The 12,111-nt window shown below is 45.8% G+C and overlaps 1 protein-coding gene across 1 annotated transcript in view; it reads right to left on the bottom strand.

Moving 5' to 3' along the window:
* FAH (fumarylacetoacetate hydrolase) overlaps positions 1-12,111 on the bottom strand; it is a 45,364-nt gene that overhangs the window by 9,666 nt on the left and 23,587 nt on the right. Inside the window, exons 6-8 of the mRNA XM_038767453.1 lie at positions 10,070-10,167; positions 5,876-5,928; positions 3,477-3,576 (exon numbers count right to left, since the gene is read on the bottom strand). Of these exons, the coding sequence (XP_038623381.1) occupies positions 3,477-3,576; positions 5,876-5,928; positions 10,070-10,167 (251 nt within the window). The remainder of the gene's footprint in view (positions 1-3,476; positions 3,577-5,875; positions 5,929-10,069; positions 10,168-12,111) is intronic.

Raw genomic sequence — 12,111 nt, forward strand, 5'->3', positions numbered from 1 at the left:
CTCTGCACACAGTAAGTGCTCAATAAATACAATTAAATGAATGAATGAATCTGTAATTTATTTATTTATATTAATGTCCGTCTCCCCCTCTAGACAGTAAGTTCACTGTGGGCAGGGAACGTGTCTGTTTATTATTGTTCTCCCAAGTGCTTAGTACAGTGCTCTGCTCCCAGTAAGTGCTCAATAAATACAATTGAATGAAGGAATGACTACAGTAGAGATGGGAAAGATATTTGTTATATTATATATATTAATTAATTAATATATATTAAAGATATTTGTTCCCTGCCTATAACAAGCTTACAGTTAAGTGCTTAGTCAGTGCTCTGCACACAGTAAGTGTTCAATAAATGCCTATTGTTTGATCCCACACCCAGGAAAAGTGCCATGGGTGAATGGGCCTGGGTGTCAGAAAGACCTGGGTTCTAATCCCAGCTCCATTGCTTAGCTGCTGTGTGACTCTGGGCCCGTCATTTCACTCCCCGGGGCCTCAGTTGCCTCATCTGTAAAATGATTAATACTTTGAGCCCTTTGTGGGACAGGGACTGTGTCCAACCTAGTAAGCTTGTAATTAATCCAGTACTTAGTATAGTGCCTGGTAAATAGTAAGCGCTTCAATCCAAAAAAACAACCCCCACCCCACCAAACTGAAGCCCCCTAACTGGCCCTTGAAGGCAAACAGAGAGCAGAGCTGCCATTTTGCAGCTCCATTCATCATCATCAATCGTATTTATTGAGCGCTTACTGTGTGCAGAGCACTGTACTAAGCGCTTGGGAAGTACAAGTTGGCAACATATAGAGACAGTCCCTACCCAACAGTGGGCTCACAGTCTAAAAGCTCCATTCCTCCTTAACCCCATCAAACTTTGCACTCTAATAAGCACCTAACAAATAGGTAACATGTGACCACCCACAAGGGGCCATGTCTAATTCTCCCCTATGAATTCCCTTCCAGGAATTAGCACAGTGCTTTGCACACAATAAGCACTTAAAAAATACTATCATTATTATTGTTTTGATTAAGTTTTAAGACCAGCTAAAGCCCAAAATGATAGGGGATAAAACTTGGTCCCCCATCCAAAGTTCCAGTTTTTAGGGGTCAGGAGCTGCAGGTGGCCCAGAAGGAAGAGTGCTTAGCACATAGTAAGCATTTAACATATACCATCATTATTAGGAAGTATAAATTAAGCCCTCCGGGCCAAAGGTTTCTCTCGGCGGGCTGGTTGGCCTTCTTCTTCTTTTCTTAAAGATATTTGTTAAGTGTTTACTATGTGCCAGGCACTGTAGTAAGCGCTGGGGTAGATAGAAGAGAATCAGGTTGGACACGGTCTTTGTCCCGCACAGGGCTCACGGTCTTAATCCCCATTTGATATATGAGGTGATGAGGCCCAGAGAAGTGAAGTGACTTGCTCAAGGTCCTACAATAATACTAATAATAATAATGATGGCATTTATTAAGCACTTACTCTGTGCCAAGCACTGTTCTAAGCGCTGGGGAGGCTACAAGGCGATCAGGTTGTCCCACAGGGGGCTCACAGTTGTAATCCCCATTTTACAGATGAGGGAACTGAGGCACAGAGAAGTGAAGTGACTTGCCCAAAGTCACACAGCTGACAACAGCAGACAGCAGAGTGGGGATTTAGAAGCCAGGTCCTTCGGACTCCCGGGCCTGGGCTTTATCCACTAGGCTACACTGCTTCCCTAAAGAGCTTTATAAAGAGTGGCTCCATTCTGGACAACGCTATCCAGCTGTTCCTACTCTGGGACCCTTCCCCACATCTCCCACCTCCAGGAATGCCCTCCATCTGGCTCAGAGCCAGGACACAGCCACCTTGGGATAGAAATTCCAACAGGGCCAAGATCTGCTAACCACTCTCTTACCCCTGGAGTGATCCAGGAAATATATCTATAAGATAGTGCCTGGTACATAGTAAAGACTTAACAAATCCCATTAACAATGTGTATATATATATATATATAATTACAAATAGAATTACAGCTATATGCACATCATTAATAAAATAAATAGTAAATATGTACAAGTTAGAGTTATATAACACAATATATAATTATATATTATATAATATATATGTGTATATATATATATATTGTGTTTTTTATATAGAGAGAATTACAAATAGAATTACAGCTATATGCACATCATTAACAAAATAAATAGTAAATACGTACAAGTAAAATAGAGTCATATAACAATATATAATTATATATGATATATAATATAAATATATATTATATTATATATAATTATATAACAGAATATATATACACATTGTATATATATATTATATATAAATAATATATAACAATATATATTGTGCATAATACTATATATAATATATATAACACTGTATATATTATATAAATAATATATATAACAACATATATTGTGCATAATATAATATATATAATATATATAACACTATATATTATATATAAATAATATATATAACACAATATATATTGTGCATAATATAATACATTTAATAATATATATAACACTATATATATTATATATAATATATATAACACAATATATATACACACTGTTAATGGGATTTGTTAAGTCTGTGTGTGTGTATATATATATATATACGCATACACACACACAAGTATATATACACACGTTATATGTGTTATATATACATATACATGTGTGTTTTATATATATATATACTGAGCTCTTTTTCCTCCTCCTCCCCATCCCCCCCGCCCTACCTCCTTCCCCTCCCCACAGCACCTGTATATATACCTGTGCAGATTTATAACTCTATTTTACTTGTACGTATTTACTACTTATTTTGTTAATGATGTGCATATAGCTGTAATTCTAGTTGTTCTGACGATTTTGACGCCCGTCTACATGCTTTGTTTTGTCGTCTGTCTCCCCCTCCTAGACCGTGAGCCCATTGTTGGGTAGGGACCGTCTCTAGATGTTGCCGACTTGTACTTCCCAAGCGTTTGGAACAGTGCTCTGTACACAGTATGCGCTCAATAAATATGACTGAATGAATATTAACAATGCATATATATATTTATGTACATATATATGTGTTATATACATATATACACATTGTTAATGGGATTTGCTAAGTCTTTACTATGTACCAGGCACTATTTTACGCTCTAGGGTAGAGCCAAGGTAATCAGGTTGGACACAGGGACACAGTCCCTGTTCCACATGGGGCTCACAGTCTTTATCCTCATTTTACAGATGAGGGGACTGAGGCCCAGGGAAGTGAAATGACTTACCCAAGGTCACGCCCAGCAGGCAGAGCTAGGATTAGGACCCAGGTCCTTCTGACCTCCAAGCCCGTGCTCTACCGACTGGGCCACGCTGCTTCTCCGGGATGTTGGGGGATGAACCGTCCTGGAGGGGACAAGGGTCTCTCCCAGAAGTTCCCTCTGCGGGCACCCCACCCCAGCCTCGCTGGCAGAACCCGTCGGCTCCGGCTCACCACTCCAGTCGTTCATCAGGACCATCCCGAAGATGTGCTCGTGGGCCTTGTGAATGGGAATGTGCTCTCCCAGCTTGTTTCCGGGGCCGATGAAGAACGCCTGTGGTCAGAGGGGGCGGGGGGGCAAGAGGTGTGGGAGCATTCATTCATTCATTCAGTCGAATTTATTGATCAATCAATCAATCGTATTTATTGAGCACTTACTGTGTGCAGAGCACTGTACTAAGCACTTGGGAAGTACAAGTTGGCAACATATAGAGACAGTCCCTACCCAACAGTGGGCTCACAGTCTAGAAGGAGACAGACAACAAAACCAAACATACTAACAAAATAAAACAAGTAGAATAGATATGTACAAGTAAAATAGAGTAATAAATATGTACAAACATATATACAGGTGCTGTGGGGAAGGGAAGGAGGTAAGATGGGGGGCTTACTGAGCGCTTACTGTTTGCTCTGCTTGGGAAGTACAAGTTGGCAACATATAGAGACAGTCCCTACCCAACAGTGGGCTCACAGTCTAGAAGGGGGAGGCAGAGAACAAAACCAAACATATTAACAAAATAAAATAAATAGACTAAATATGTACAAATAAAATAACTAAATAGAGTAATAAATACGTACAAACATATATACAGGTGCTGTGGGGAGGGGAAGGAGGTAAGGTGGGGGGGATGGGGAGGGGGAGAGGATGGAGGGGGGAGCAGAATGTGCCCAACAAAATCCAGCTGATTGATGGACTTGGGTGCCCATCCCACAGAGCGCTGTGCCAGCCAGGGAGAGAGATCCGGAGCGGGGATTGTGTCCTGGGAATCCAGGAGCAGCTCCAGGCCACACCACTCCTAATCAATCAATCAATCGTATTTATTGAGCGCTTACTGTGTGCAGAGCACTGGACTAAGTGCTTGGGAAGTACAAGTCGGCAACATATAGAGACAGTCCCTATCCAACAGTGGGCTCACAGTCTGAAAGGGGGAGACAGAGAACAAAACCAAACATACTAACAAAATAAAATAAATAGAATAGATATGTACAAGTAAAATAAATAGAGTAATAAATATGTACACACACATATACATATATACAGGTGCTGTGGGGAAGGGAAGGGGGTAAGATGGGGGGATGGAGAGGGGGACGAGGGGGAGAGGAAGGAAGGGGAGCTTGAAGGCGGCTTGCCGCAGACACCTCCAGCGTGCCACTGGGGTGGTCCGCTCCATCTCTGGGTGATTCCTCGCTCTCCCTGCTTGGACAGAGCCAGAGAGACCCCCAGCATGGACCAGGCCGAACAGTAGGGAGAAACCACTGCGATAGACTAAGGTCGTTATGGGCAGGGAACGTGTCTGCTGATTCTGTTGTATTATATTTACTCTCCCAAGTAGTTCTGTGCTCTGCACATAGCAAGCACTTGGTAAATACCACTGATTGATTAGATTAATATCTGTCACTGCCCCTAGTCTGTTAGCTTGTTATGGGCAGGGAATGTGTCTGCTAATTCTGATGGACTGTCCTCTCCAAAGCGCTTACTGTGTGCAGAGCACTGTACTAAGCACTTGGGAAGTACAAGTTGGCAACATATAGAGACAGTCCCTACCCAACAACGGGCTCACAGTTTTGAAGGGGGAGACACAACAAAACATGCGATCAGGTGTCAAGTCATCAGAATAAATAGAAGTAAAGCTAGATGCACATCATTGACAAAATAGAATAGTAAATATGGACAAGTAAAACAAATAGAGTCAAAAATCTGTACAAACATATATACAGGTGCTGTGGGGAGGGGAAGGAGGTAGGGTGGGGGGGATGGAGGGGGGATAGGAAAAAGGGGGCTCAGTCTCATTCACCAGAACCCATGGGATGTTCTAAGAAATCCGCTTCCTCTGGCATCTCTTGATCAGACCCGCTCTAGACTGTAAGCCCGTTGTGGGCAGGGACTTTGTCGACCAACTCTGTCATACTGAACTCTCCCAAGCATTTAGTACAGAGCTCTGCACACAGTACGCGCTCGATAAATACCGCTGATTGATCAGTATCCTCAATGCTCTCCTTCAGCTTCAAACCCCAATCAGGAAGAGAGAGAGGGCTACGGAAAGCTTTAGAAAGACTGAGTGGAGATGGTCTGTAAACCTCAGTTCCCTGCTTAACCCCCTTTGTGAGCTCATTCTGGAAACGGTGATTTCGGGAGGCGAAAAGGTGCTTGGGAAAGCATTTGGCAATGAGATGGAAATTTGCCGGTTCGCCTCCGGGTCTAAATCAGAAAGAACTGGAATCTAAAGACAGAAGGCGTCACCACAGAGAAACTCCCAGGCTGTCTGGAGGTGGTGTCGATAGAGAGAGAGGACAGCAGCATTAACTTTTTTCTCTCTAAGTGCCCAAGTCACTCACACGGGCCCGTGGCCTACCATTTCCAATTCAACGTCCAAGAGTTTGCAGGCCTCGAATACCGGGGGTTTCTCTGGGAGACGGAGAGAAGGACAAAATAATAATAATTATTATTATTATGGTACTTGTTGATAATAATAAATCACTCATCCTATCCCACCTCCTTGCTGACCTCCCCGCCACCTGTCTCTCCCCACTCCAGGCCAGACTTCACTCTGCTGCCAGGATCATTTTTTCCTACAAAAACCTTGAGGATGTGTCACTCCCCTCCTCAAAAAAACTCCAGCGGTTGCCCATCCACCTCTGTACCAAACAAAAACTCCTCTCCATTGGCTTTAAAGCATTCCATCACCTCGCTCCCTCCTACCTCAGCTCGATTCTCTCCTTCTACAGCCCAGCCCGCACACTTTTCTCCTCTGGTGCTAACCTCCTCACTGGGCCTCTGTCTTGCATGTTGCCAACTTGTACTTCCCAAGCGCTTAGTACAGTGCTCACAGTAAGTGCTCAATAAATACGATTGATTGATTGATTGATTGCATGCCTCGCTGCCAACCCCTAGCCCACGTCCTGTCTCTGTCCTAAAACACCCTTTCTCCTCAACTCCGACAGAAAATTACTCTCCCCTGCTTCAAGGCCTTATTGAAGGGATAACTCCTCAAAGAGGCCTTCCCAGATTAAACCCCACTTTTCCTCATCTCCCACTCTCTTCTGCGTCACCCTGACTTGCTCCCTTTGCTCTTCCCCTTCCCAGCCCCACAGCACTTAAGTACATATATGTAATTTTCTTTATTTGTAATGATGTCCGTCTTCCCTGACCTCCTATACTGTAAGCTCATTGTGGGCTGGGAATGTCACTGCTTATTGCTGTATTGTACTTTCCCAAGCACTTAGTATAGTGCTCTGCATACAGTAAGCGCTCAATAAATACAAATGAATGAATGAGTAATAATAACGGTATTTGTTAGGCGCTTACAATGTGCCAGGCACTGTAGTAAGCGCAGGGGTGGATTCATTCGATCGTATTTATTGAGCACTTACTGTGAGCAGAGCACTGTACTAGGCCCTTGGGAAGTACAAGTCGGCAACATATAGAGACGGTCCCTACCCAACAGCGGGCTCACAGTCTAGAAGGGGGAGACAGACAACAAAACAAAACATGTTAACAAAATAAAATAAATAGAATAAATATGTACAAGTAAAATAGAGTAATAAATATGTACAAACATATATACATATATACAAGTGCTGTGGGGAGGGGAAAGAGGTAAGGCGGGGAAGGAGGGGGAGAGGGGGGAGTCCTGCCGGGGCCTCTTGATGAGGGAAAAATAATAATAATAATAGTAATAATTAATAATGGTTGAATTTGTTAAGCACTTACCACATGCCCAGCACTGCTCCAAGTGCCGGGGTAGATATCAAAGTGATCAGGTTGTCCCACGTGGGGCCCACAGTGTCAATCCCCATCCCACAGATGAGGGAACTGAGGCCCAGAGAAGTGAAATCAGGCTGGACACAGTCCCTGCCCCTTGTGGGGCTCCCAGTCTCAATCCCCATTTTACAGGTGAGGTAACTGAGGCACAGAGAAGGGGAGCGACTTGCCCAAGGCCACACACTTACCGTGTGCCAAGCACTGTTCTAAGCACTGGGGAAGACACAACCTAGTCCATTTGGACACAGTCCGTGCCCCACGTGGGGCTCACAGTCTGAACAGGAGGGAGTAGAACTGAATCCCTATTTTACAGATGAGGTGACTGAGGCCCAGAGAAGTGAAATAACTTGTCCAAAGTCGTCCAGCAGACAAGTGGCGGAGCCGGGATTAAAACCCAGGTCTTCTGATTCCCAGTCCCGGGCTGCTTCTCAAGAAGCCCTTATGGATCTGAGGAAGCCGGGAAGAGGTTCTGCCTTCGGAACCGGCCCCGCTCCGCGGGTGATGAGGCAGGATAAGGCGTTGCCCTCGGGCCCCGTGGCTAGAGCCCGGGATTGGGAATCAGAAGGACCTGGGTTCTAGTCCTGGTTCTGCCACGTGTCTGCCGTGTGACCTTGGGCAAGCTGGCCCTTTCCTCCTTCACCTTCCTCTCGGATGATGCCTCGTCCCTGCTCGTGGGGCACTGGAATGGCGGAGTGGCTGTGGTGGACAGGCGGTCCCCGGCCCCCGTGCAGTGGGCAGACCTAGGGCCCGGTTTGGTGAGGACCGTTCACGGCCACCCACTACACAGGAAGTATTTCGTGGCCGCGGGAGCCAGGTGAGTCCAGCCTGGGGTCCGGGGGAGACGCTGAGTGAGTGGGACTCTGGGGGAGGCCCATCTTGGTTCCACGGGGGCGGGGGTGGGAGCGGGCGAGGCGGCCTTTTTTTCCCCACACGTGGCTGAATTGTTCAGAAAAACCTCTTGGTGATCCTGGGACAGGTGCCAACCAGGCCAGTGGAATCATGGGGGCAAACAGAATCCGCAGCCAGGCCTCTGAGAGTATAGACAAGGAGCTCCTCGTCTTTGGGGTGAGGTGGAAGCAGCGTGGCTCAGTGGAAAGAGCCCAGGCTTTGGAGTCAGAGGTCATGGGTTCAAATCCCGGCTCCGCCACTTGTCAGCTGGATGGCTTTGGGCAAGTCACTTCACTTCTCTGGGCCTCAGTTCCCTCATCTGGAAAATGGGGATTAAGACTGTGAGCCCCCCGTGGACAACCTGATCACCTTGTAACCTCCCCAGCGCTTAGAACAGTGCTTTGCACATAGTAAGCGCTTAATAAACACTATTATTATTATTATTATTAAATCACTTCACTCCTCGGTACCTCAGTGACCTCATCTGTAAAATGGGGATTAAGACTGTGGGCCCCAGTGGGACAGGGACTGTGTCCAACTGGAAGATCCAACCTCCTTCCCTAAGTCCCATTTTTCCTCATCTCCCACTCCCTTCTGCGTCACCAACTGGCTCTCTTTGCTCTTCCCGCCTGTCCTTATCCCACAGCACTTATGTATATATTCACTCATTCAATCGTATTGATTGAGCGCCTACTGTGTGGAGAGCCCTGTACTAAGTGCATCATTTTATTTATTTCTACAAGCTGGCTCAGTGGAAAGAGCACGGGCTTTGGAGTCAGAGGTCATGGGTTCGAGTCCCGGCTCCACCACATGTCTGCTGTGTGACCTTGGGCAATTCACTTAACTTCTCGGAGCCTCAGTTACCTCGTCTGTAAAATGGGGATGATGACTGTAAGCCCCACGTGGGACAACCTGATCACCTTGTATCCCCCCCAGCGCTTAGAACAGTGCTTTGCACAGAGTAAGCGCTTAACGAATGCCATCATGATGGTGATGATTACTGATGTCTGTTTATTTGTATTGATGTCTGTCTCCCCCCACAGACTGAGATCACTGTGGGCAGGGACTGTCACTCTTTACTGCTGTATTGTACTCTCAATCAATCAATCAATCAATCAATCGTATTTATTGAGCGCTTACTGTGTGTAGAGCACTGTACTAAGCGCTTGGGAAGTACAAGTTGGCAAGTACTCTCCCAAGCAGTTAGAACAGTGCTCTGCACACAGTAAGCGCTTAATAAATACGACTGAATGAATGATGATCTTGTTTCTACCCCTGCACTTAGTACATTGCCTGGAACATTCATTCATTCAATTGTATTTATTAATAATAATAATAATAATAATGGTGGTATTTGTTAAACGCTTACTATGTGCAAAGCACCGTTCTAAGCGCTGGGGGGGATACAAGGTGACGAGGTTGTCCTACTTGGGGCTCACAATCTTCCTCCCCATTTTACAGATGAGGTAACTGAGGCACAGAGAAGTTAAGTGGCTTGCCCAAGGTCACACAGCTGACATGTGGCGGAGTCGGGTTTTGAACCCATGACCGCTGACTCCAAAGCCCGGGCTCTTTCCACTGAGCCACGCTGCTTCTGTGTGCAGAGCACTGTACTAAGCGCTTGGGATGTCCAAGTCGGCAACATATAGAGACGGTCCCTACCCAACAGAGGGCTCACAGTCTAGAAGGGGGAGACAGACGACAAAACAAAACATATTAACAAAATAAAATAAACAGAATAAATATGTACAAATAAAATAGAGTAATAAATCTGAACAAACATATATACAGGTGCTGTGGGGAAGGCGGCGGGACGGGGAGGGGGAGGAGGGGAAGAGGAAGGAGGGGAACAGAAGTAGGCACTTTACAAATACCGTTTTAAAAAACAAAAACTTACTCTCATCAGCACAGGTCTGCCCCACAGGTCTGCGGACCGGCGTGCCGGACACCACGACAGAGGAGGCCCGGCCGTGGTAGCCAACGGGCAAGTGCAGCCTGGCGGGGGGAGGAGGAGGAAGAGAAGGGGCGATCAGCAGGTCAGCGGCGGGGTGCTGGGTTCGGAGCGTGGGGCAAGGGCTGCTTCTGGGAGCAAAAAATCGGCTTTGACCCCCCAAGTCCCCGGGGCAAGGTACACAGTCCCTTCTCCATGTGGGGCTCACGGTCTAGGTAGGAGGAAGTAGGATTTCATCCCATTTTGCAGGTGAGGAAACTGAGCCACAAAGAAGTGGCTTGTCCAAGGCCACACGGCAGGCGAGTGGCTGAGCCAGAATTGGAACCCAGGTCCTCTGACTCTCAGGCCTGCGCTCTTTCCACAAGGCCAAGGGGCTTCCCTATTGAGCTCTTACTTCAAGCCTATTTACTGAGCATTTACTGCGGGCAGAGCACTGTACTAGGCGCTGGGGAGAATGCAACACAACAACACATTCCCTGCCCACAATGAGCTTACAGTCTAGAGCAAAATTTGACGGAGTTGGTGGACACGTTCCCTGCCCACAAGAAGCTTGAATTTTAATGTCTGTCAGTCAATCGTATTTATTGAGTGCTTACTGTGTGCACAGCACTGTACTAAGCGCTTGGGAAGTACAAGTTGGCAACATATAGAGACGGTCCCTACCCAACAGTGGGCTCACAGTCTAGAAGAGTCTGTCTCCCCTTGAAGGCAGGAATCACATCTTAGAACAGTGCTCAGGGCTTAGTACAGTGCCCAGCGCTTAGAACAGTGCTTTGCACATAGTAAGTGCTTAATAAATGCCATCATTATCATCATCTACTTGCTGTATTGTACCATCCCAGGCATCTAGTCCAGTGCCACGTACACGGTAAGGGTTCAATAAATTCCAGCGACGTAGCGAGTGACTGAACACCAGAGACATCCGTGTCCAAGGAACCATATGGTGAGATAGGCGAATGGCAGAAGGGAGAGGTCCAGCTGAAGTTTGCGGACAGACAAGCAACGACGAAAGTTTAGAATAATAATACTAATAATAATAATAATGGCATTTATTAAGTGCTTACTATGTGCAAAGCACTGTTCTAAGCGTTGGGGAGGTTACAAGGTGATCAGGTTGTCCCACGGGGGGCTCACAGTCTTAATCCCCGTTTTACAGATGAGGTAACTGAGGCACAGGGAAGTTAAGTGACTTGTCCAAAGTCACACAGCTAACAAGTGGCGGAGCCGGGATTTGAACCCATGACATGAACCCAAAGAGATCTAGCTTGAGGTAGCGAGGCCTAGTCTAAGGCGCATAGAGCTGGGAGTCAAGAGGCCTGGGTCCTCCTCCCGACTCTGGCCCTGGCCTGCTGTGTGACCTTGGTCCAGTAATAATAATAATAATAATAATGGCATTTATTAAGCGCTTACTATGTGCAAAGCACTGTTCTAAGCGCCGGGGAGGTTACAAGGTAATCAGGTTGTCCCATGCGGGGCTCACAGTCTTAATCCCCATTTTACAGATGAGGGAACTGAGGCCCAGAGAGGTGAAGAGACTTGCCCAAAGTCACACAGCTGACAGTTGGCAGAGCTGGAATTTGAACCCATAACCCCTGACTCCAAAGCTCGGGCTCTTTCCACTGAGCCACGCTGCTTCTCAGTGACTACCCACTGAGTGGCTACCCCAGGGACTACCTCTCTGGGCCTCAGTTTCCGTTCCTGAAAAATTGGTATAATTTTCTCTCTCCCTATAATATATTATATTAATTATAATTATAATGTACTATTATCATATTATACTAATTATAATTATATTGTAATATAATATAATCTCTCCCTACCTCATGTGAGGATATTGTGAGGATACGATGAAATGATTGATGTTATAGCGCCTTAGAAAAGTGAAAGTCCTAGTTGAAAAAACCAAGGTACTATAATTTGGAACTACAACTAATTTTATGCTGTTTTGATCTTGTAATAATACCCATAATAATGATATTTGTTAAGTG

This window comes from Tachyglossus aculeatus, chromosome 26 (assembly GCF_015852505.1).
Source record: "Tachyglossus aculeatus isolate mTacAcu1 chromosome 26, mTacAcu1.pri, whole genome shotgun sequence".
Lineage (NCBI taxonomy): Eukaryota > Metazoa > Chordata > Mammalia > Monotremata > Tachyglossidae > Tachyglossus > Tachyglossus aculeatus.